The sequence below is a fragment of the Sylvia atricapilla genome, chromosome 23, assembly GCF_009819655.1.
Source record: "Sylvia atricapilla isolate bSylAtr1 chromosome 23, bSylAtr1.pri, whole genome shotgun sequence".
NCBI lineage: Eukaryota > Metazoa > Chordata > Aves > Passeriformes > Sylviidae > Sylvia > Sylvia atricapilla.
Window position 1 is genome coordinate 6,929,798 of NC_089162.1, and position 26,023 is coordinate 6,955,820.

The window sequence follows — 26,023 nt, forward strand, 5'->3', positions numbered from 1 at the left end:
ATTATCATTTGTATTAGTTTATATTGGCTGAAAGGATGAAAGGGGAAACAAGAATATTGACTTACGTTACTTCATATTGAATTAGCATCCCTTTGCAAAGGGCTTCTGGCTTAACTTGGAGCTGTGAATGGTTTCTGTTCAGCAGAGATGGGAAGTTTTGGAGCAGGGAGGTATCTGTCCCTTGCCACTGCCTCCTCCTGCCTTGTGCTGGGTATCTTGAGCTCAGTGAGACCTCGCCGTGCTGTAACTGAGTGGAGTTTGTTTAAGCTTTGACTTCAAACAGTGGATTACCTTTTATCACATTATATAATGGATTATTGATCCACTGATTGTGAATATTCCGGGGAAGGAGCACTGATGGAGGCTGCCACGGGCAGATGCAGCCCTGCCCTCGGCTGAGCAGAGTCTCCTGTCCCAGGCTCACACTGCCACGTCTCAGCTCCTTGGGCATCGTCCTTGGGATGTGACTCCAAGGGCACAGATCCTCAGCCACCCTTCAGGCTGTCACAGCTCTTCCTGAAATCAGCATCGCTGCTGCTGCTGCTGCTGGGAAGGGAGAGGTGAGACATGAAACCTTGCAGTAGGTGAAGGTGGGCAGCATTTCAGTCTGGATGGGGAGATCTCTGTAGAATCCCCCTAGGTCAGCCCTGGAGCTTCCTAGGGCCTTTACTCCTTGGAAGTGCAGATTTTGTCTGTGTTTGCTGATGCCAAAGAAACCGTAGTTTGTGTTTATTGAGCTGCTGGCATTGAGGTGATAGACTGTGCTGACATTGTGTGCTGTTCTGAGTCTCAGCCTCGCCAGTCCTCTGTAGGTGAGCAGATCTCTTGAAGGGACCAGTTCTGGGACTTCAGGACGTGTTCCCTGGGGCACTGAGGGAGCAGGCAGAGAGTGGAACACACATTTGTTGTCCTCCCTGTGTGGAGGACAGAGATAAAGCAAAAACATGGGTAGTGCTGGCTGCAGGCTGCCCGGACAAGGTGTTGAGGAGCTGTTTGCGCTGAGTGAGACGTACGGCGCATGAAGAAGAGTGCTGGGCTCCGCTCAGCAGCTGTGGATGCAGCAGATACCATCGCTGGGAACAGAAGGGGTTTTCAGGCTGTGAGATGAGTTCCTGATTGTTTTGCTCCGTGCAGACTCGGCGCTGGTCTTTGGCATTCCAGCGGCGTGGCCCTGCCTGCATCAATCGATCCCCGCCCGCCGTATTGACAGGCAGCTCCGATAGTTCTCATCTGAAGAAGTGCAGCATGGATAATTAAGCAATGCACTCTGCAAGTTGGTGATCAGCTTCTGGTGGAGGACCAGTAATGAATAAAAAGTACATTAAGTAAATTAAACTCTTGATGCCTGTAGGTCTGTAACTGCAGAGTTGCCTTTCTGAAATTCATTACAGTTTATAGGAGTTCTGTTAATCAAGAGACTCCTGCGGAAAACATTCTGGGAATTAAAGTTTATTTTATTTCTGTGTTGTTTAGGATAGAGACAAGTGATGTTGCTGCTGATCTCTCTGAATACTGAGCTGGGCTCTGAACCTGTGCCCATTGAATGAGGAAAAATTGAATTTAAGCAGTTAAATGGTCTCGCCCCCCTACCCAAATATACATATATATGTTTTATATATGTATATGTAATGTGTAGTGGGACTTTATTCTGTTTGTTGGCAACTTCTTGTCTTTGAGCAGACACCCAGGCTGATGGGCTCAGGGTCCAGCCACCTTTTGTTTCTTGGTGTGTGCATGTTGTACCTGGGCTCTCAGCAGTGCCGGGATCTGTCCCGTGCTGGACGGCCACGTGTATTTTATATGTTCAGATTTCTTCCTCTGGAGCAGTGAATAATCTTTGCTACATTCTGTAAACGAGAGAGTGCCCAGCCGAGCAGGTGCCCTTCTTAGTGTCCAGATGTAGAAACATTCTCCAGCGACATGAACACGCTGCAGAAACCGTGTTTGCTCTCTAAACTTTTTTTTGCGAGCGCCTGCCAACTGCACGCTTGGATGGGAGCCATTTATTTGTAGCACAGTCAATCTTCCCTTAAAGAAAACCACCAGTGAATTAGCTTTTGCATAGTGTTTCAATCAAAGCATTTGATCCTTGTTTCTGCGAGATAATCCTAAGAACTTCTTATTTGGAGAATAGAAGACCGTGATGGATTTAATTCATAAAGGGAAGCAGCCGTAAGGAATGTAAATGTAAGAGGCTGATAAGGTAGGATTTCCTAGTTGCTATGACAACCCCTGGGTCATGAGCCTGAGAAAATATAAAGTAAGTCCTGGAGCTGTGAAGATGATTATAAAATTTAACTGTCATTCTTCATTTGGAGTTGATGGCAAACATTATTTACTTAAGTTTATCTCCAGGCAGGCGAGGATCCTTTCTTCCTCCCTTAAATCGGAGCCTCGGATCACAAATGAACGTGTTGTGCGCGGCCGACATTATAAGGAGAAGCCACTATTTATTATTCTAACCAGACAATTTGCACGGAATATCCCTGTAGATTCGGTCACTCTCGTGCAGGAGCAGAGCTTTTATCCGCCGTATCCCTGATAAAAGGCTCCCTGATGCTGCTCAGTGCAGGGGGATGTTCCCAGCGGGGGGATGCCGTGCCCAGGATGGTTCCCCCACCCCGGGGATGCCCTGATCCCTGTTTTCTCACCCTGGAATCCCGTGTTTGGCTTCCACAGGGGAGGGAATGCTCTCGAACCTGATTATTTGTTGAGTGTGTGCCCTGTCCTGCTGCCTGGTGGGCTCTTCCCTGCCTGTGGGAGGGAACAGGGAGCCACAGCAGTGTCTGTGCTCCCCTTGTGCATTTCTGGTGCTCTCGGCACCTGCTCCCACCTCAGCCGTGGCACCCTGGCTTCATCTTCTGCTCTTTGTTGTTGCTGTCCTCCACTTTCAGACCTGCAGATGAATCCCTTTCCAGCCCATAAACATGTTGTGGTCTTGAGGGCTGCAGGAGCAGTCCCAGCTGGGATAGAGGAAAGCATGAGACATCCCTGTGTGAGCTGCTGACGTTCCTGGGATTAACGGGAGTTGGGCATCTGGGGATGTGGCAGTGGCAGAGCCTGCAGCTGCCAGTCTCCCACTGTCCCAGATACCCAACTGCTGCAGAAAGGTGGATTAGTTCTTTAAACAGCCTCTCTTAAAGCTCTGCTCCAGATGGAGACCAGGGGGCTCCTGGCTTTCAACTGCACCTTTTGTACTGTGTGATGGTTTCAGCCATTCCTGGTGTCATGTAATTTAAAAAACACATATGTGATGAGCAGTTGTGTGTGTACTCCAGGGGATCAGCTGTGCCCCTCAGCAGCAGCCTTTAGCCTTTGAGGGAAGGTGGGAGAAAGAATTCTTACAATTACTTAAAGGATGTTCCAGCTCCAGTATCGGAATGTCTGACTTGAGCACTAAAAATCATTCAGCACCTTCCTCTGAACTTTATTTTACTGCGTTTGGAAGACTTTCCTCTCGCTGCTCAGTGTACTCAAGGGGATGAAAAGGGAAGTCACTGGATTCAAAGAATCCACGTGCAGCAAATGCCTTTTGAGGCTTTTTACTGGCTGCAGGATTTAGTGTGATGCTATTTTCGAGGCTGCTCTGACAATTTCAGTTGGGAAACTCTTTCACCTTTGCAGCTTTCATCCTGAAATGATGCTGGTGCAGGCGAGCTGGCGGATTGTGGTAAGGATCAGAGTTTGTAGCCATTACTGAAGAGATGTGGCTCCGGTGCAAATGGAACAGAGCATTATCCCTGTACCGGGAAAACCAGAATCTGGTCACTTTTCCTGGTGTGGGAACTCTGTGAAAGCACTTGCCTAAGTGGAAACTGCAGCAGCCTCAGGTTCTACTGACCACGCCTGTGTTACCCACGAGCTGCATGACCTCTCTCCTTGGGCACATGAGCGGATGGACTTTGAAACATCTCTTTTGTTCATGACCCTGTGTTTGCTCCGTGGGATGTGGCTGTTTGTGCCTCCGAGGCAGTGTCCCTGGAGCTCAGCTGAGCTGTCCCAGGGCTGCCATGCTCTGTGTCCCCAGGTCCTGCTTTGGGAAGTGCCACAGCTGGGAATGGGCTTGGAAAAGCATGAGGCATCTGTGTGCAGGCGTCCTTGCAGGAGTCCTCCTCCAAACAGGAGCTGACATCAAGCCCTGCAGGGCCACGTGTGAGCCACAGCAGCCTCTGGGGTGGGCACGAGTTGTGATGGCTCTGTGGAGAGCTTTGTCCTGAGAGAAGTTTTTCCTGGTTTGGTAACACAGGTGTCTTAGCCAGATTTGAATCCTTATGCACACTTTGCACGTGCTTAAACACAAAAACAAGCTTTCCCTCTGTTTTAAAGTGTTTCCAATTGCAGACAGGGGCCTGTTTCTATCTTCAGAAGAGAATCGTTCTGGGAGGGTGGGGGTGTGCATATCGCAGTGCTGGATATCACCTTCATCAAAAGGGCTGGTTCCCAAATTTTTAGTGTTTTCCCATTTTTATTTTTTGGTAGCCAGAGTAGGCTGAGCCTCAGCAGCAGCTGAGCACTGTCTGGGGAAGGTGTTTCTCCTTGGACAGGCACTGGGGTGTGGTTGTGTTTCTCCATACAGTATCTAGTCATTCAAGGCCATGTTTCTGGAAGGTTCATCAAAAGATCTGGTCCAAAAGGCTTCCCCAGGACAGACCACTGTGCTGGGGCTCTGAAGCACAACAGAGGATGAAACACTGGAGCATAACAAGGCTGATGAACACAAAAGAGCATTTTTATTTGGTTTCTCATCAGCTCTTCGTAAGCGTTGCGGCGTCTGTACATTGATTGGAGATTTAGCCCTACTACCCTTGTTATCCCTAGTTTTAGATGTAAAATGCTTTTTTTTGCAAGTGTGGAGGCAAAAGGCTTTTGAGTTAATTAAATCTACGAAGAAATGAGCTGTGAGCTGAGTATTGTAGTCAGCCCTTTCCAACCTGAGCCTGGACCCCACGGTGCTGGCCGCTCGCTGTCAGCGTGCCGATACCTGCCAGCATTCAGGTAGCATCAGATCCCTCTGTAAAATGGAGATTTCAAGCAGCTTGCAGGAGGCTGTGCATGTAAACCTAAGCCAGAAATAGCTGCTCTGACAAAGACTGACAGGTACGTGCCATTCTCTTCATCTGGCACATGCTGTCGGCGGTGCCGCTATGGGAGCTGGCAGCAGCCTTGCAGTGGTGGGTGGCAAACAAAGGCTGCTCTCAGAAATATTTTCCACACAAAGTTAGGATTAAAAGCAGAGAGCCGATATAAAATACCAGTGATAACGATATGGATGAAGGGAGTTGCTGGCAACACACAACTAAACTGAAATCTGTAAAATGAGGCTTTTTCTTTTGTACTGAGTTTTCCAGCATTGCTTTCGCACAGGGTGCATTGCCTGTGATCTCCTCTGCCTCCTGCAATTGATAGAGCAACTGGGATCAATAATTCATGGACGTATGGAGCGGCATTAGCTCTGGAGAGGAGGTTGCTCAGTGGCTTGGGGAGGATGCTGATGTTGCTGGTCAGCCTCAGCCCTTGACTGGGGTGGTCGTTCCGTGCTCCCCTCTGCCCGCAGCCCTTGACTCATCTTTGACTCACCCCCAGAGGACTGGGGGTGGAGAGAACCGCAGTCATCTGCCTGATCCCCTTCAAGAGCTCCCACAACTCGATGCAAATGTGGCTGTTCCCCTCCCACAGCTCCTGACGCGCTGCCTTGGGCTGTAACCGCGTCGCTCATCGGCACTCCGATGGTGTTGGTCCTGATGGCTCAGCAGAGCCCACTCACCGCCCTCCTCCGCCAGCAGAGCCGAGGGAGGGCTGCTACTACCTTCCCATTTCTGGTGATAGGGGGAATACGGGGTGTTTTTACAGAATGTGCTCGTTAGCACAGTCTGGGTGCACCAGGATGGTCTTTCCCTTCACTCTGCCTTACACGTGTTCAGATGGCTGCACCTTCACTCCTGGTGCTCTCCTGCCTGGCGTGCTCTGACAGGAGAAGGTTTTCCAGGAGATGGTGGAGGTGATCTCATGCCTCGGGAGCCTTGGTCATCTTCAGGCTGAAGGATGGTTTCTTGGACAGCATGACCCCTTTTCCAAGCTGATCTGTCAGGCAGGAGGAACTGTCAGGCTGGCTGGAGATGCAGGAGCATTTCTGGCCAAAATGAAGCTGGGCAACACTGGGTGTGGGTGGAATCCCATGCTGACGTTTCAGATACCTTCAGCATCAGAATGCTGAGATAATTGAAATCAGAGATGATTGCAGAGCAGCCCTGGTCAATGCTGTGGGTTCTGCTCCTGTGAGAGCTGAAGCTGTGCAGGCAAGTGGGCAAAGAGCACACGAGCAATGAAGGTTCTTACCAGTAAGTACAGGAGTTGAAGATCAACCTCTCCTCCCATTGCCAACATCTATTGCTGCCAAAATGTAACGATTGTGTTAAATGCGTGGCTTTTCAAGCACATCCTGTTAAACCTCTTTGTGGGTGTGTGCTGTGTTGTAGGAGGTGATGACTGCTCCTTTGCCTCCTTGGGTGGGAGCCCAGGTCAGCACCCCCAGCTCTGAAGTGGCTTTTTGGGGTGCTTCTGGTTTGGGTTTGGCAGTCTGGAGTAGTTAAAAACAGACAAGGATTGAAGAAAGGCATGTTGTGATCTCCCCTGAGGGCTCCACAAACCCTCCAGGTTTGCTTGGCTCCACTTCCCCATGTCTTCCAACTTGACTCCAGTTTTGATATGGGTTTTTTTTGCAGCTGTTGAGAAATGGAAAGGCTCTGAGAGGACAGGTCATATTCTTATTGCCAAGTTTCCTTTCTTCGTATTGTCTTTATATATACCAGGTACCATTATAAGTTCCCATTAAGAGGCCAATACCACGCTGATAGTGTTGGCAGAGTTGGGGGTTGGACTGGCATCCAGCACTCCTGTGGTGACAGAACCCATTTTTCAGTGAAGTTTTGTTTTTCCCTATTTGCCCATTGAGTGGGCTCCAGACCCTCAGCAGGACCAAAACCAGAACAGCTGTGGCAGCTTTAGGGGACTGCTGGAAAAGCCTGTTAGGAGGTACAAAGGCTGTGTTTAATTTATGGAAAAGAAGGGAGGGCAACGCATGAGAGTCAGAAATTGGCTGTTCTCTTTGTAAGTGAAAGGTCACGTTACCGAGCACGGCAGGGTGGATTTGTGAAAAACGAGCTCCTGTTTGCGAGGAATTAGAATGAGTAGCTGATTTTTTATTTTTTTCCCCACTTGTGACCTTTAAAGATGCTGCTCGTAGATTGATAAGCAGGCTGATGCTTTTAGCAACCCGATCCTCCATTTCCCTCTCGCAGAAGGACAATCTGTCAAACGCCATGGGTGTCACTCGCAGAAAACCTTCCTCTCTGTAACCCCCGGGGGAAGGAGGGATGTGGCAGCAGGACCCGAGCTGACAAACAGGGAAAGTTCAGCGTTGTCTTCAATGAGTAACGACCTGCATTTCCTGTGGTCTGGAGCCTCTGGCTAAGGACTTCCCTACGTCCTTCTCCCAGTCAATTCTACTTTCTCCTTTACCCTGCCCTTGGCAGGGTTGCTCCTGCCTGGTGGGACAGTGGAGGTGGTTTGGGAAAGTTGTCTTTGCCCCCTGCTCCAGGAGAGCTGCTTTCCCTCCTCTGCTGCTGAGGAGGTGCATTTTGGGGCTGGGAAGTGATGGTTTGGAGAGCCCCGTGTGCACTGCAGGTGGCACATGGTACCTGTGACACAGTGGCACATCTTACGTGGGTTGTGTTTGGTGACAAAAATCATGGCAGCAGAAGATGGGCTGAACTCAGAAAAATCCTTTTCTTAGTGGCAGGCAGCAGTTGTGTGTGTCCAGGTGTGCCAAAGCATCCTGGGGACGCAGAGGAACCTCCTGGTGCTGCACGGAGGTCTGGCTTTCTGAGCTTGGCAGTCTCTGAGAGGCTTCACTGTGCTTATTTTCTGTTCCTAGAGTGCTGCTGGCACCAAAGTGCTGCGGCTGCAGACACCCAGGGCAGTGCAGCTCCTGTGGTAGCACTCTCCTGTGTTCTGCTGGGTGAATGACACAGTCAGTCTGTGGCTGTCCTGGCAGGAGCAGGATTCTCACCAGGTGACAATTTGCTACAGAGAAATCAGTGCTTTTCTGGTGATACTGCCTCCCGTTGCCCTTGGTCACCCCTTCTAGTTCAGGCAGAAACTGGAACATGTGGCTTTGGTCCAAACCCTAAATGCTCTAAGCCACGTGAGAGCTGTTAACGTGGATAATTCCACCGTGTCATTTGGTTGCCCATTACTGGGGGGTGTTTGTGCACAAGTAATTCTCTTGCCACAGTTGTGAGGCTGTTTCTGACCTGCTTCTCTCTTCCAAGAAGGTTGTTGTCACTTTGCCTCTGTGATGCTGAGGAGCTCACACATAAGGTGTTTTTCCTTGCTGTAACGTGTTGGTCTCCTGTGAGGAGCAGCTGACAGGCTGCCCCATGGCTCTGACCATCCACACTGCCCAAACCACCCCAAGTTTGGCACTTCTGCCCACTGCCCTGGCAGGCAGCAGGGTGTTCCTTGCCCCTGTCCTGTGTTAAGGTGCTCTGACTGCTCATTCCCTGTGGGGAGAAGGTGCCTTCATGGTTTCTCTTGGGCAAAACTCGAGTGCAGGTGCTGAATTCCGCTCTAGGTCCTGTGTAGAGCATGAAAGGTAAAAGGTGGAAGCTGTTTCCCTGCGAGAGGAGCCGGCCCAGGGCAGTCTCTGCTCCACACTGTCCCTTTGTGAGTGCCACCCTTACATAAGCATGATGCTGCAGCAGCACGATGGAAATCTCGTCAGGCCGGCCAAGTTCCCTGGTTCGCAGCCAGACATCTGGGATTGGGGTTTTCATGGCATTCTTCAGTAGCATGAGGAGCCTCATAAAGCAGCTTCTCTGGGGTATTGTGCCGAGAGCCGCATTCCCAAGCAATTACAGCCGGGGCTGCAGCAGTAATGAGCCCTCGCTTTGGGAAGGGACAGCAAGACAAAAGGGAAACGTTCAATGGAAGCTGCGAAGCCTTTGAACGTGAATAGCTGTGGGCTTGTTAATTGGGATCACCGCTGGGAACGTTCCCTGCTCCCTCCGGCTCTGGCAGTGTCACCGGGCTCCGGCCAGGGGACAGCCCAGGGGACGGGTGACAGCGAGGGGAGAGGGCTGAGGGGCTGCAGCTCCTGGGGGTTTCACCATTAAGGATTTCTGGCGCTGGGGACAGGGCGCAACTGAGCCTTTTGTGGACCCGAGGAGCGCTGCAAGTGGCGTTCTCAGCTGAGCGAGCCTCAGGGTACCAAAACACTTGCCTGCTGCTTCAGGAGGTTTTGCTTCCTCAGCCAGCAGCATCATCCTCGGTAGCTGTGGGGTGGCAGGGGATGGAGGAGCTGCTCCGACTGAGCTGCTTGTTCCCGAAGGTGCCCACCCCAGTGGGTCTTTGGGAATGGGACAGTGGGTGAGGATGGTGATGGTGACAGGCACCGTGTCATTCAGGCAGGTGACCAATCCTCATGGCCAAGCTCCCATCTATTTACAAACCTGGGATTTGCATTGGAGTGTTTCAAAGCTCCCTTATTTTGAATATTTCCTCTAGAGCCTGGTAGGTTCCAAATGAGAAGTGAAGTTTGGGTAAGAACCACTTTGGCTCCTGCAGTGAGTTATTGCTGAGGCTGCCCAGAGTCAGGCTGTTCGTGTCTGTGTGGGTAACTATCACAGAACATTTTGTTGGTGTTTGTTTAAAAGACAAACAAAAACCCTCTGAGCCTGAGTGAAGCAGTTGTCGCTGGGATTTTGGGTAAGAGAACAGGTGCAGTGTGGACTGTGACTCAGTCTGAGGCACAGTGCCATAATAACGCTGTGTGTCCTCGTGTCTCCACAGGGCTCTGCCAGTTTGGGATAAATTATTGCAAACTTGAAATTTCCACAGGGAAAACAGTTGGTGCAAGGTTCAGGGAACCAGTGCTTCCCCTCCTGCAATCCAGCACTCCCAAACGTTCTGGTTGGCAGTGCAAGGACAGATTCCTGGGCTCACTGATGCCAGGGACAACTGCACGTGGTTCCACTCCGTCGTGCGGTTTGCAGTTGAGAGTGACAAGTTTAATTCCTTGTATTGCATTTCAGATGGAAGGGAAGAGTACGGCAGATGAATTTCCTTCTTTTCTGATTCCCTCCCCCCGTTTGATTGCGCTATTGTTTCTTTGGGCACATTAAAATAGAATTTGACTGGAGTCGTTATCCGCTGTCCCCGCGCTGCCGTGTGTAATCCGCTTGCAGAGCCCTCCGCTTTGTGCGGCGCCGTTTGCTAATGAGCAGAATGTAATTCGTTTTTTTGGGAAATTACATGAAACAGCCTACCCATAAAACCCTCAGATTCAAGATGGCTTGTTTTGTTCCCGTAAGCAGCCCAAACTCCGCAGCCGTTCGTCGCCCTCGCGGCTGCCGCGGGGTATCCACAGTGAGGATCAGCCCCAGCTGGAGGACAGCCTCTTGTGCTCCACCATCCATCCCCATGCACGCTGCTTGGATCCCTGTGCTCAGCCTGTGAGAGCAGGATGAGCTGCTCCCAAATTAAGTGCAGGCAGTAGGAAGAGGAAATTTTGCTGGTTGAAGTCACCTGCCTCATCGTGGGTGTTGAGCATATGGTGTCTGTGTCAAAGCATTTTTCCACAAAACTTGAGTGTTTTATGTCATCGGCTGAGCTTAATACATTCCATTCACAGGGTGGTTATCCCAGGGTAATGATTCCAAGGTGCAGCCCGAGGAGGTGAGCTGAGGGAGGAATGCTGTTCGCAGGGAGGTGCTGGGGCTCAGGCCTGGGCAAGGTGTTGATGTAACTCAGAGCAGAACCCAGAGAGTGCCTGGCTCCAGTGATTGATGACACCCGTGCTCCAGAGTAGCTCCTGCCTGCAAACCTTCCACTAACACAGAGCCCTGGCAGGTTTAGCAAAAAAAAAAAAATCCCTTCACTACAGGATCTGCCCTAGTGGCTCCTCAGCAAAAACCCTTTTAACGTTTATAAACCACTTTTAAAAGCCAGACTGTCGTTTCAGTGCCTTGCTAGAAAAATACCCATGAGGAATTGTCCTTCATTTGTAGCTCCGAAATGTGGTGTGTCATCCAGTTTGGTGAGAGCAGCATTTACTGGAAGGTTGCGGTTGCTGGGGCTTAAGGAAGGGTGTTCTGGATGGACTGTGCTCTGAGTTACAGCAGGTTTTATAAAGTGGTTTTAAATGCAAGTGATTAAGGGGAGGATTTTTCTCGCTCTCAGGTGCAAATGCAGCTCCTGATTAAAAGTCAACTGCTGAAATCTGAAATTTTCACAACAGCACTGCTGAGTTATTTATTGTGGAGCATTTCCATTGAAAATGAGCCGTGTTTTAAATATCCTACCCTTGATGTGCTGAGTGCGAGGGGGCCAGGCTTACAGTTCATGAAAAACTTGGCAAAAACAAGCAGATCTCTTCAAACTGTTGGGGTTTGAGAAGAGAACTGTGAAGAATGTGTCTAATTGAAACTGTTCTTTCAAGAAATGCTAAGCAAATGTCTGGTAGATTTTCAGCTGCTGTTGGCAACATCTGTAAAAGGTCTCGTGTCTCCTGTGACATGGCAGCAGGAGGGTTGGAGCCTGCCTGGCTTTGATGGCTGGAGCGTGTTTTTGTTTGAAATGCACTCGGTGTGTGTGCAGTGGAGAGAAGGGAGGCTGTGTGTGTGTGTGTGTGGTCGGCTGCTCCTCCTGCTCCCACCTGCAGCAGTGCCCAGTGCCAGCCCCGTGCTGGGTGACTGAGCACCTTGGGCTGGGGGGTCACCAGCCCTGTGCTGCCCAGCTGCTCCCCCGTGGGCATGATGGACCAGGTTTGTCCAAAATCGCGGCAGAAGAGTGGCGTTCCAGATTTTTCTGGGGGTAGTGCCCAGGTTTGTGCCCAGGAGGAGAGGGAGTGTTGTGGTTTTGAAAGCAAACAAAGTGAGAGGCTCTAAGTCAGAAATAAAATTTAATGAGAAGAAAAGGAAAATAAAATAGAATAAAATAAAATAAATACAAAAAGAAAAACCACTGACGGAGTCAGAATACAACCTGATCAGGGTGATGGAAACAGTCCAGACGAGGTGGTCTTCCTGAAACAGAAATCTTGTAGAAAGGTCTGGTAGCTCCGGTCCTCTGGGAATCCAGTGGGTGAGGGCTGCTTCTACTGTCCCAAATCCCAGCTTATATCCAGGTGAGAATGCTTGGCTCTTCCCCATGGGCAGAGCATCTCACACTGGGATGATGAGTCATGGAAGAGGGCCTTGATGGCCCATTAAAGAGAGAGAGAACTCCCAGAGGGAGTTATCTCTGAGTCATGCAAAAGGCATTGATGGGCCATTAACTGAAGATGGTGATAGAATACATCCTAAACTACAACCCAGGACAGGGAGGAGCAGTGGAGACAGGAGGGCAGGGTTGGAAAAGCCAGAGTTGGGATGTGAGCAGTGACCCCCCATCCCTCCTGTGTGCCCACACTGGGCTCCTCAGAATGTTCCAGAGAGCTGTGCAGCCCTGGGGGTGGCACCGAGGGGTGGTGGCAGCTTGGCACGTTGAGAACTCTGTCACTGGTCGCTGCAGTCCATCTAATCCTGGATAAAAGCATTAAAGCCGCCGTGGGGCCAGGCGTGGTGAGAGCCTGCAGGGGTTTGAGGTGGTTTGTAATCCTGGGCACATCGAGAAGGAGAGGCTTTATTTAATTCTAATAATGGCAGAGATAATGTTGGCTTTGTGATAGTCCCGGGCACAGCTGTTGTGCAATATCCACGGCGCTGCATGCTGTGAATGGCTAGCAAGGTATCGAGCCCCCGGGATGTTTTCCTTGCTTTTCAGTGCCTGGATGGATTGCATTGGTTTATTGGAAGAGCGCTGACTTTGTGCTTGCAGTAATTAATTCCCTTTTCCGGGCTGGGGGAAGGTTGGCTATAATTTCCTGCATTCTTTTATCATAAGGCCAAAGGAGAAGCTCAGAATAGCGAGCAGAGAGGAACACTGCATACATGCATTTTAAATTTAGTTTCAAGCAGTTAAGAAGACGGATTTTTGGTGGAGTGGCCTCTCTGTATTTGCAGTTTTCAAACAAGGTGACCTGGAGGATTGGTGCTGGATGTTGTTGTCCATTTCCAGCATCCCTGGCTGTACTGCTCGTTCCACCTGTAAATCCACACTCCCTTCTCCTTCAGGGCGCTGCAGTGGGCTGGAGATCAGGAGTTTGTTTTCCTGCTGGTGGTTCTGACACTGCCTGTGGACAGGAGTGTTGTTGAGGGGGAGTGCAGGTGTGTGCTGACCAAAATCCATTTGCATCTGAGCTTGGGAACGTGGCAGAGCAGCAGCACAAAGTGTGTCCTCCTGCTGTCCCTCCTGCCTGCCCTGATCCTAAGGACATCCCGGTGCAGACAGCCAGCAGGGGCTTCCTACAGGCATCAGAGAGCATCAGAGGTGGAAAATACCTGCTTGAGAACAAGAAGGGCAAAAAAAGAAAATGGGGGAAGAATGAGTTTTGTGTGTATTTTCACTGCTGTTGGGGGTTTTCCGTAAGATGGGAAGCACTGCGTGGCTCTCGTGTCTGGTGTCACCTTTGCTTTGTGGCCATTGTTCCCAGCACATGGAACAGCAGCGAGGGCAAACTCATAAGCCAAAGGGGTGGGAATTGCCTGAGTTGTGGCCAGCCCTGACAGTGACTCGTGTGCAGTGTCCCAGGGAGCTGTGGACACTTCCTGGGGATGCTCCCGGTGGTCCCTGGGCACTCCCGGTGGTCCCAGGGATGCTCTCAGTGGTCCCTGGGCGCACCCAGTGGTCCCGGGGATGCTCCTGGTGGTCCTGAGGATGCTCCCGGTGGTCCCTGAGCACTCCCAGTGGTCCCAGGGATGCTCCAGGTGGTCCTGGGGATGCTCCCAGTGGTCCCGGGGATGCTCCTGGTGGTCCTGGGGATGCTCCCAGTGGTCCCTGGGCACTCCTGGTGGTCTCTGGAGCTCCCAGTGGTCCATGGCTCCCCTGCACGGCCCAACCCGTGCCCGGAGCAGCCCCGGAGGGTCCCGGGGGTCCCGGGAGGGTCGGATCATGCAGTGGGGCAGTGCCGGGGGTCCCGGGAGGGTCTGGCCGTGCCCGGGGCCGTGCCTGGGCAGTGCTGGCTGCCTGCAGCCCTTCCCTGCTCCCCGGAGCCCTGCGCTCCCGTTGCCTTGCCAACACGGTGCGGAGATGTCGGAGCAGAGAGCGGCTGCGGCACAGCCGAGATGCCGGGGGCTCGGGGAGAGGAGGAGGAGGAGGAGGAGGAAGAGAAGGGAGGAGGAGAGAACCTCACCGCCCAAAAAACACCCCTCTGCACCACGGCGGGGAGGGAGAATTAATAACACTTGCCGAGGCATTCAGCGTTCACTCCTTGCTACTTCTGAGATTGTACAACAGCATAATTTTTTAATGACGGGTAATGATGAAACATCAATTTCAAATCTGTTTTTCTGACTGGTGCCTGGAGCTGCAGCGTCAGGCTCGGCGCAGGCACAGGGAACAGGGTGCCCAGATCCCTACGGATGGAGCCGGTGCCTGCTGATGTTTGCCGTGTGGAGATCAAAGAGGAGCAGTAAATAGAAAATTGCTCCTAAATGGGCTCAGTTTGACTGTTTTAATGCTTCTCGGGAGAACACAGGAAATGTTGAGATTTTAAAATAGAAGCGGCGCGGCGGTGCCTGGTGGTGTTTGTCTTTCTTTACAGTTCACATCCCTTTGGTGGCGGCTCAGAGGCGCCTCACCTGAAAGCAGGAATGAAATGCCATTTATCTCAGCCTCCCAACCTGCAGAAGTGATACAGGGCTGTGGGGACAGGTGTGAGTCTGCTGGGCAGCCCAGTGCCCCACGGTGCTGTGACAGGGACGCTGTCCCCAGGGAGGAGCACTGGCACATCCTGCCCCCACCAAAACTCCCCTTGGGCTCCCTTTGTCCCACCCCTGCCTTTGGGGCTCTCCAGGACACCCTTCCCAAACCCTGGTGCACGATGGCTGCACACCACCCATCCTGCCACATATGGGAGCGTGGCAGAAAATGAACATTTCAGCCCAAAAGATAAAAATATGTAATGGGAAGGCTTTTCTTGCTGCAGCTCTCCCTCGGAGCAGACGCTTCAAAGGCAGCAGCGAATGGAAGTCACTCTCTGGAGCTGTCTCGTTCTTTCTCGAGGCAGTGTTTTGATAAATGTTGATGAGTTTCACTGTAAAACTAAATGACATTTATAGCACGATGTATGCTTTACCCATCGCTTAATTATACCTAATGGTGTTGGATGGAAAAGGCATTTACCATTTTACTTTTGTTTAAAATGACAATCTAAACCTCAAAGCCTGTGGGGTTTTGTAGAACGATGACGATTTAATTAAGAACTAAATACAATCTAATTTTAAAAGGCAATTGCAACTTTAAGAAATAAGTGATAAAATTTACAAAGAGCTTGCTGACAGAGGAGTGCTTTGCTCGGTGTGTCTGCTGTGGGATGGGGCTGGTCTCTGAGGGGGTTTGGGTGCAGATTTGAGGAAGGTGGGATGAGGACCGTATCCAGGCTTGTTTTTTCTCTCATCATTATTGTGTATTTTTGGTCATATGCTTTCCAGTCCTATTGCTGCACCTGCAGAGGCAGTGAGAGGGATTGGGCTAATGCAGTTTATAGACCCAAGGGTTTATTTTCGTGTGCACAACACGGTTTCTCTTCCCTTCCTCCCAGCTCTGCCTTTGTCCTGGCAGCCAGCAAAGAGAACAGAGCCTCTATTGAAAACAAGGCGTGAGGAATGAGCGTGGATCAGGCAAGCTGCATCTTTAAAAATAAACACTGGAGCAGAGCTTTGTGCCTTCCACTCAGCTGGCAAGGCACTGACAGCAGGCAGGAATGTGTTCAGGAGCATCTGCCCTTTCTCTTCTTTTCATGGGTTTAGTCAAAACAAATCCCTTAGATGAAGGGAAAAAAAACCCCAAAATGCATTTTATTTCCCCAAGCCTGGACAAGCCACCCGGCGGAGGCTGAAGGGGGACGTGCAGGATCTGCAGTGAGAAGATTAATGTTTAAAGATATTAGCACTGGTCCTATACTAACATTTATAAATCCGACGGGTGGCAGATTGAGGGCTGATTCCGCGTTTTTTCTTCCTCCTCTGTAAAATAATAAATATGGTAAAATAGCTCTCAGAGCTGCCTTTATCGTGGGGATGAATCAGGACAGTTGGTGTTGCAAGAGACTTAAAACTTACAAATATGTTGCCCTTTAGGTGAACATTCATCATTGTGTCTGATCTGGGATCTAGACTAAAGGCTTCTCATATACCTTTTTATCCTTCCTGGGAAGTAGAAATTGGAAGGAGTCCTCACTTTGATCGTAATGTTGCTGCTGAGATTCTTTCACCTGTTTTGGGGGGAGTGTCTGTCGCTGGTGGGGGTCTGTTGTTCTTTGAGAGAAGATCTTTGTCTGTGGTCTCTAAAAAAATAGAAAGGGGGGACATCCTTGAAAAAAAGGAAAGTGAAGGAAAAGACCCTGCTTGGTGCATGGAGTCCCTACAGGTTGGTGGGTGGGCAGGGAAATGTCTGTGGGCACAGCAGGGATCCAAAATCCAGGACTGTGGCATTCTCATCTGCACTCCTGCCCGGGGAGATGAAGAGTGGACAGGTGACACTTGTGAGCAGAGCCACTCCAAAGGCTGGGAATTCATGGAAAGCGAGATCAGCTTTCCTCCCCTGGTGGCAAGCTGGGAATTAACTTCAAAGGGTGAAAGAAACTCAGCCTAATCTGTGGAGAAGGGCTCATCCTCAAGCGTTCAGTGTTTGATGGGCTGGTAACAAACGGGTCAATCCCATGTGCAGGCTCTTGGTCATTCCAGCTGGTAAAAGTTTCATCTTCTGCCTTTACACCACGGTTTTGGGATAACAGCTGGGCAGGGGTTTTGTCAAAGGCTCACAGAATTGCTCCTGTGTATGACATGGCAAGGACAGTGCTGGGATTTAAGGCTGGATGCATGCTGAGCCAAAGGGTGGGAACAGGCCAGGATGCCCCAAAAAACCACAGTATTCTCGTGTATTCTTTGTTGGTCCTTGGCTTTGAGGACATTTTCTACAGGTTTGCATATTTTTTATTGATTTTGTCATTTATTTCTTGCTTATTTTAGTGGTAAGCTAAAGATTTCAGACTTAAATATGCATGCATTTGGAAGGAGGTCCTTTTTATAGGGAAGAGACCAGGCTGATGTTGATCAGAATTCAATGTGGGTGCTTTATGGAAATACAGATTTCTTGGGTTTAAAAGAGATTATTAAGCCGCACGTTGTGACAGATGCTACTGACAGTAAAAAATAAAAAGGACGTGAAAAAATCTGCAAGAAATGGGTTACAGGTATGGGTATAAGACATATCTGCTCATTAGAGTAAAATGAAACCCATCATCTGACTTGAAACAGGATTCCTTGTTCCTGGGAGCCCTGTCGCTCCGACTAATGGGAATCTGTGTTCCGGGGTGCTCCTGGGGCAGGCGCCGCTGGAGCCAGGAATTCAGAGTGTGCCAGGGCACACCTAACAGCAGTGGCATCATCCCAGGGGGCTCGGAGGGGACAGAGGGTGTCTGGGGCCGAGGGGCTGGAATGGCGGGGTGCATGGAAGGGCTCCCTGCTGCTGGACAGAGCCGTGGATGTCCCCCCGTTGTGTCCCTGTCCATCCGCGGTCCCCGACTGTCACCCCGGGAGCTGGGGTCTGGGCTCGGGGAAGGTGGACAGAGAGCAGATGGGGAGCTCCCTGCACTCATCCACGTGCCAGCTCGGGGTGTGAGCAGTGCTGTGCCCGGTGCGAGGCAGGTGGCAGCTGCTGGCCACCGCAGGGCAAAAACAGAGGTGACAGTGATGGTGACAAACCTGCAAACATGTAAATTCTCTCCTCCCGCACTCAGGTTTTGGCAGGGGCTGCTGCAGCGTTACCCCTGTGGCAGAGACAGAAAGGAGTGTGAGGCAGGAGGTGTTGTTCTGGTCAGGGAAATGTACAGAACGTGCTCTTTGATTGTGAAAACTGAATATTTGATCCATGCTTCCTCCTCTTACCTGCAGTGACCTGCTCCTCATCAGGGTTGAGCTCCCCACGGAGCAGCTCAAGGCAGGGAAAGGAAATTCCACCTGTGTGTGAAACTCGGGTTTAATCAAGGTCTCCTTCCTTGGATCTGAGCTGTGGGTGTCCTTGGTAGCGATGTAGCTGGAAGATAAATGCAGATAAGGAATTCTGTATTAGGGCCCCATTAATAATAAACGTGTGTTGATGCTAACTGAGCGTTATTTAAACACACTGAATGGAGGCAGCAGCCTGCTGGGACTGTCTCGTGTTGTCAAACCTTCTCCCTTGCTGATGCTGCTTCCAAGCAGTGCTGGGGCATGGCAGTGCTGGATTTTGGGTGGTGTCCTTGCTGGGTGTTGGCTGCCAGTGACGGGAGCAGGAGGGAAGGGCACCTAGCTCAGTTTCTGCTGAGGAGCCACTCACAGCTTTGCCCTTTCCTGCCCTTTGTCTTCCTTGCTTCTGTCCCTCAGAGTCCTCAGCAGCCTCCCCTTCTCAGATCCTCCCACGGAGGATTTTCTGTCTCCCTGGTGCAGCTGAGGAGCCTCTCACGCCATCCTTGGGAGACGCTTGGATAAACCTCTGACCTTATGGGAGACGGACAGTCTTTAGTAAGTGACCTTTTACTGCCCAGGCAATGGACCATCCCCTGCTGGAGCCGAAGCAAGAGAGCAGCTGCTTCTGTTTCTTGGAAACATCTGAGAACCGTGGCACAAAAGCCTGAGCTGTGCAGAGCAGCAGCCCTGTGCTGGCGCTGTGAGCTCTCCCTGGCCGCGCTTGCCGAGCCCGCAGTGGTCAGTGACAGAGCAGATGGATATTGATCCTCGTGTCCGCCAGCTGTAACCTTTGAAGGGACAGGCGACGTATGGCCAGGGAGTTTGATCTATCAATATCTGGGTAATAGAAAGACAAGGGTGACATCTAATCCCAGCACAGGTGACACATCATAAATCTGTGCAGACGGGGCAATCGGCGGCAACGGGAGAGTGAGGGGAGGGCGAAGGAGCTGCTTCAGTCTGAAACATGCTTTGGCTGCAGCTGCAGAGGCCTTCGTGGCAGAAAAAGAGAATTTTGTCCCTAAGATCCAAAGAAATATTTTGATTTGGGCATAACACAGGATTTTTGTTCTTGTGCCATTTTGGTTTCAGCCAGTGGAAAGAATTCCCTGATGCCATTGCATCACATAGATATTCACTATGTTTAAAGTCAGTGCAGCCTCCAGTGTAATTTCAGAGCTATTGTGATCTTTTATTCTTACTCTTTAAGCCAGAAAAGCCATAAAGGTGGCAGTGGCAGTTTTTTTCTCCACAAATTTAATATCTGTGCACAACTCGCTCGAATTTGCCGTATATTTCTCTGAAGTGGCTGTTCCATAGCGTAAACTTGCTCCTCACAATAAGTAATTTTTAGCACCATCTTGCACGTTCTCCCCGAGTGTGGAGAGTAATTCAGGGAGGTGTGACTGCGAGCAGGGAGAGGAGCGGGCGCCGCGGGAAGGTGCCGAAAGTGCTCGCTGAGAAAATCTGTGCTGAGAAGGAGGGGAAGGAGGTCCCTGGGACTGCTGGGGCTGAGCACAGCCTGTGACAGGGATGGGATCCTGGAGCAGCTCTGTCCCTGCAGACAGCGCCAGGGAGACTCAAGGAAATCAACGTTTTGGGAGCAGTTTCTGTGAATGCTAATTCCTCCCACCACTCCTTTTTTTTCCTCCTCCCCAATGGGAACTGGGGGTTTGAGCGTCACCGGGGATCCCAAACCTGGCACAGCAGAGTTGTCTGTTGGCAGTGCCCTTCCTCAGAGCAGTTCTCCTAAACTTGGCTGCAGCCTCAGGAAAGGATAACACGCATTAAATCTGAAAGTAAAAATGCAAGTATCAGGTGAATGTTACCATATCCATTTGCTGTAGTGTCTGCCTCAGAGGGAGACACGGAGCTGCCATACCCCGTTCCCATCATCACTGAGCAAGCTTTGCTTGTTGGGCTCAGCTGCACCTTGCTGGAAAGTTCCTGTTCCTCTTGGTGCTCAGCCAGGAATTTTCATGGGCGAGACTCCCCAGTGCTGAATTGCAGCTGACAGACCTGGAGAGAACTAACTCAAAAGGGAGATCTTTCTAGAATTCTATTTGTTTGCCACCATCACTTTTTTTGAAGAGCTCTTTGCCTGGGAATTGGAGCTGCTGAGTCTGTTACTGGCCATGGAGAAGATGCTGAAGAGGGAATAAGAGCTACTTGAATGCAGGAAAATCTCAGAGAGGCTTGACTCAGGGTCACAAAGCTGGTAATTACATCTTAATAGAAGAGAAAGTTGCTGTTGAAAAAGGTTAGTTGTGAATCATGGTGGAAAACAACATTTTCCTTTGGGGTGAGGGCCACACTGACAGAAGAATTGCTCGGAGGTGCCACATCTGGCTCCAGGCTCCCTGGCCTCAGAGGGTTTCACTTAGGAACTGTGCCTGAGTGGAAGGAGCAGCAGCTGCCTCCTCTCCTGCCCTCCCTGCACCTCACAGCCTCTCACAGGAATCTTTCTGTGAGTGGGTGAGGACACCTCTGTCTTGGTGTGCTGCGAGCACCCCTGGAGGAATGCAGGCTGCCTTTTGTGGGGCTGTTCCAGCCTTGCATTCTGCCCCAGCCTGTTCCCTGCCCTGCAGCTCTGCCCTGCTGCAGGGCCACACGTGTGTCCATGTGCTCCGTGGGCAGCCTGGCCTCCAGCTGTTGCCCATGAAAAGATGCCATGGAATTAACTCCATCGGCAGCAATTCCCTCTCCGTGCCAGCGCAATCAGCGTGGATTGTCTGTTCTTTTCCAAAGTTCAAGTATGACAACTGCAGCTTTTTAAAACAGTCTCTCAAGGCTTGGAGCCTGGATGCACAGAGCTCCAGTGGCTTCTCCCAGCACTGCCTTGGCAGTTCTCCTCTCCCTCCTAGAGGCACATCTGCAGAGGAGTTAAATGGCCTCTGGGTTCCCTCCTTTTTCCTGTATCTGATCCATGACCAAGAGTCTCTGGTTCTGGTTCTCTTCCTGAAAAGCCAGTTGTGATATTTGTGTTAAAGGGAAGAGATGAAGCTCTCAGTGATGGATGAGAGAGCAGAGGAGCTGCTCAGCTCGGGGAAGAGAAGGAACACAAAAGAGACAGAGCTTCTGGGGAGGTGGATGCTCAGTGTTTATAAACCCACTTGTCTCTGCTCTAACCACCACGTTCCTTTTAGGTACTTGAAACTGATAGATGAATGTTGACATTCAAATTGTGTTAATTCTGGGGATGGAGCATTGTGTCGCTTTTTTCCTTGAGCACATGGACAGTTTGTGTATCTGTGTGAGTTGTTTCTTCTAACTCAATCTATTAAGAGGAATTTTGTTTAGGTTTATGGGCTTACATAGTTCAGGTGTAATGAAAACCCCTCTTCCCTGGAAAGCGTTTGTGTCAGGATCCTGCAGACTGAGCCAGCAGTGCTGCAGCTCACGCTGGGGCTCCTGGAGTTAGAAATTCCACAGAAATTGAAAAGCCATGCTCCCCAGCACGTATTTTTAATCTTTCCTCTTCTGTCCCTGATGCTTCCCTCTAGCCTGGTGTCCTACAAGCAGAGACAGAATTGATTTTAAATGTGACCACTGCATATGAGCCAAGGTCCCTGGGCTGTGTCCAGCTGGGGGGGATCTTGTTTGAAACACAATTTACTCGTCTGTGTCCGTCTGCAGCCCTGAGAGGAGAGACTGCAGTGGTCTAAGGCAGGAAGACAAGTGCAAAAATTAATTGTACAGGTTGCAGCCGAAGCGTCCCTCAAGCATTGTGTCCCCCCCTCACCCCCTCCAGTAAGTATAAAACAAGGTGTCATTTTTCACCTTGCAAAGGGAGATTCAGTAAATGAGGCTGGAGAATTGCTTTGGGCAGTGAAGGAGGCACACATTGTATTTTCCCTCCTCCTGGCAGTGCAGACACCCACTTTGGTGTTTCCCCTGCTTGTTAACACCAGTGCGTGTGTTACACAGGAGCTCATTCCAGAGACCCCCACAGAAAGTGGCTTCCTTTCCGTTCCTGTTCCACTCCCTCTGGAGCAATCCCTTGTACTCCAGGTCAAGATTTTGAAGGCTCCAGGTCCAGTCCTGGAGTCGGTGTGTCCTGGTATCTGTCCAGCACTGGGATGAGGATTTGTCCCTCGTGTTGGAGTCCCAACAGAAACTTTGGTGTGATACGTGGACACTGTGCTGTCACAGTCCCTTCACGTGTAATAAATGAAAATCTGTCTCATATCATTCTGTTGGGGGCTTTCCACTGGATCTGCTTGTGCTGTGCCCCTCCAAAGCATTGCCAGGGATTTAGCATTGGTTCTCAACAGTAACTTTCCTTTGCTTCTCTTAGCTCCTGAGATTCCCTGTTGAGTCCACAAATTTCCTCTCCCCTCCCCAGCCTGTCCTTCTCTGTTCCAAAACATTGTCATGCTCTGTGTGTAGTTCAATGCTCCTCAAAATACTTACACACCGAGAGTAAATATTTACTGAGAAACTTCTCCGAGGTGTTGACGACGCGGACGGACCTGAAGAGTTCTTGCTTTGTGTTGCGCTTTTATTTAATTTAGAGCTTGTAATTGCCGCTGCTCATGGAGCTGCTGCCCTGTGAGCAGACAGGAATGGATGGCCCAGGACGTGGAGGGATGCACGCCTTGGCTGGGCTGAGGCACGCTCAGCTCAGCAGAGCAGACGGTGGCTGCTCACACGCCCTTTGATGGAGAAGAAAGAGGCAAAGCCCAGGAGGCTGTGGCTGCTGTGAGCCGTGGAGGGGCTCAGCGTGTCCTCATGTGCTCCCTGCCCGTCATTAACCCGGATAAAAGCCTTAGCACAGGGATCTGCTGCCAGCCCAGGCCGAGGTGCTGCACTCTGCAGCCATCCACCGGCAGGTTTAATGCAGCCTGAAAAGCTTCAGTGGCTTGAACTTCAAATAATTTATTTCTAAATTACTTCTACTGTAATTCTTATTAATTCAAATAGTCTTCTAAGCTGATGTAAAATTCAGTAAACGCAAGGAACAGTTTAATGAATTGAAAATAGGATTGAGTCTTTTAAAGTAAATGTAAAAAAATATGCTGGCAATAATTGCTTAGATGGAAATCGAATCTTAATAGCTTTGTTAATGATTTGTAGGGAATATTGCGTTTATGAGAACATATCAAGCTGATCCTTGTGCAAGAACCTTGTTTTGAATGGGTTTGATAAAATTATTCCCCAGAAGCAGTTAGTAATGTTTAATATTTTTGCTGGAACCACTTTTGAGGTGTTTGATTTCATTGATGCCAGGGCCTGGCTGTGGCTGTGCAGGGTGCTGCAGCACCTCCACGGCAGCCCGTGGTGCAGGGTGGGCTCTGCTGTGACAGCCTTTGGGGTCTGCACTGTGCTTTGGGATTTGAGAACAGAATCGTTTAGGCTGAAAAAGCCCTCTAAGATTATCGAGTCCAGCCATTAACATGTGTCCCCGAGGTCCAAGAACACCACATTAGGGATGCTGATAACGTGGTGGGGTGGCTGAATGCCCATCTTCTGATCAGAGGGCTTTGAGCAGGACCAGGTTCATCCTGAACTAGGGGTCTATGCTCCAATACTGGTGTTGCTGTTTGATACTAAATCTTCTTGTTGCTCCTCAAAGTTCATCAATCTGGAGAATCTCTCTAAAATTTATACTGAGAGGGCAGAAAAATGTGCCCAGACTTCAGCTCGCTTCCCATCAGGCATGGAGAGGAGTCTGATGGTTTATCAATCTTTCTCTTTCCAAACAATGCACCTTTTTGTCAAACATTTGTTTCCAAGGGATGTCAAATAATAAGGGAAGTTGGAAAGAAGGAAAGAAAAATGAAGAAAATGCAGGGTGAGAGAAAAACTGGGGTTTAAATATGATTCCCAGATTTTCTGTGTGCAGACTTCACCTGCATTTTTGTGTTTCTCATGGCAGAGAAACACAAAGGCAGCTGTGGAGCAGCAGAGGATTTTCTGACCACCCAGCTTGTAGCCAAGTGCCCAGGTATCCAGGCTTCCTTTGGAACACTGCCAATCAAAGTCCCAATATTTCTCCCCCACTGAGTCCCAGTAGTTATGGAAAAATTGAAATTCAGGGCACAATTCCCACTGCCATCCCCTGCATCTCTTGGTGTTTAAGGCAAATGTCTCAGTGTGTGGTGATGCTGTGCTTGGATTCATTAGGAGGAGAGTTTTTGGGGTGATGACCTGTAAATGATTACAAGGCTCTCACAGCATAATTGCATGGGATCCTTTTTTTTTTTCCCTGACTCTGGACATTAATAGCACCTACTGATTACACAGAGTGAGTAACAACTGATTCCCTGAAGCCTGTCTGCTCCAGAGGATAAGTGCTTCTAACAGAGAGTTGTCCTTTTGAGGTAATTTGGTCTGTTGGGAGAGGAAGGGAATTTTGGGTGTTTCTCTGTGGGGCAGTTGTCCTCCTTCCTCTGTTCCCATCACAGAGCTCCTTCTCACCGCTCCTCCAGCAGCTGCTGGGGACCCAGAGTCAGTGGCTCAGTGGCTGGTGTCCCTCCCTTGGTGGCAGTGGAGCTTTTAATCCCCACATGAAGCCCCGCGGTGCCGTTTCTGACCTCGTGCTGCCTTTGCTCTGCCCTGCAGGTGATGGCCAGAACCTGGTGACGGAGGATGTGACAGTGGTGGAGGGGGACGTGGCCACCATCAGCTGCCGCGTCAAGAACAGCGACGACTCGGTGATCCAGCTGCTGAACCCCAACAGGCAGACCATCTATTTCAGAGACTTCAGACGTGAGTTTGTGGTTCCTCCGGTGCCTCTCTTGCACTCAGGCCACAGCATTTGCTGAGATCTCCCCTGTTTGTGCAATGCTGGGCATTTACAGTTCAGCTGGTTCTGTGGAGGTGGGTGAGATAGACAATCATAATCTTCTCCTTAATGGAAAACTTCACAGTCCCCTCTAAAAGTCAGAGCATCTTGCTTTGCAATGGGAATTGATTGTTGTAATTCAGGGTGAATTGCAATTGAGTGCCAAATATTTAGCTGACACAAACAAATTGAACAGGGCGACATCAAGACAGCGCAGTGTTCTCAGGGGTAATCTCTTCAGACCAAAAACGGGAAATTTCAGGACAATCTCTGCTGCTTTATACCCAGACTGAAATCTCTCATCACCTGCATGTCTGATGGATACATCTGTCCTGTGCTGACAGTGCCGTGGTGGCTGCAGTGAGACATTTTAAATGGCCTGTGTTGGTGTCACTGTGGGGACACAGCTGTACTCTCTGCCCAGGAAACAACAGGACAGGAAACAAACTTTAAATTCTACTGTTCCAAATTCCTTCCTCATTCAGGCTGTCCCACAATGCCTACAGTCAGTGATGGGGCTGTGTAGACACCATAAGCATTTTACCTACACACCCCTAAGCCACTGGTAATACAACCACGTCCAAAGATTTGTACTGTGCCTGGTGATGATTTAAAATTATCTGAGAAACAGAAGATTTTATAGGTCCAGCTTCAAGGTAGGAAGCAGGATGGGAGCTAATCAGGAGCCCAGGAGTGTTCACCTCGATGTGCTGCTGTCTGTAGGGTCTTTGGGGTTGTGGTGTGGTGGGAAGGGGACGGTGCCTCTCTCCGTGCAGTCACCCAGGCTGTGCTTGCCCCACAGCGCTCAAGGACAGCAGGTTCCAGCTGGTGAACTTTTCCAACAGCGAGCTGCGGGTGTCCCTGACGAACGTGTCCATCTCTGACGAGGGGAGGTACTTCTGCCAGCTGTACACCGACCCTCCCCAGGAGATCTACACCACCATCACGGTGCTCGGTACGGCCGCGCGCTGCTCCGCGTCCCCGCGGTCCCTGGGCACACGGGGTCGGTGGGACGGGGTCCTGTGTGGCACTGGGAGGGCTCCAGCCACCCAGAGAGGGGTCTGGAGCAAGGATTTGTGTGCTGAGTGCTGGCAGTGACAGCAGCTCCTCTGTCTGAGCTGTTCCTGCC

General features: G+C 50.4%; 1 protein-coding gene across 6 annotated transcripts in view; it reads left to right on the forward strand.

The window, feature by feature from the left end:
- The window catches only part of CADM1 (cell adhesion molecule 1), a 133,786-nt gene that overhangs the window by 65,148 nt on the left and 42,615 nt on the right, over positions 1-26,023 (forward strand). For all 6 annotated transcript variants that reach the window (XM_066334840.1, XM_066334841.1, XM_066334843.1 and 3 more), the window contains exons 2-3: positions 24,672-24,818; positions 25,697-25,849. In XM_066334840.1, the coding sequence (XP_066190937.1) occupies positions 24,672-24,818; positions 25,697-25,849 (300 nt within the window). The remainder of the gene's footprint in view (positions 1-24,671; positions 24,819-25,696; positions 25,850-26,023) is intronic.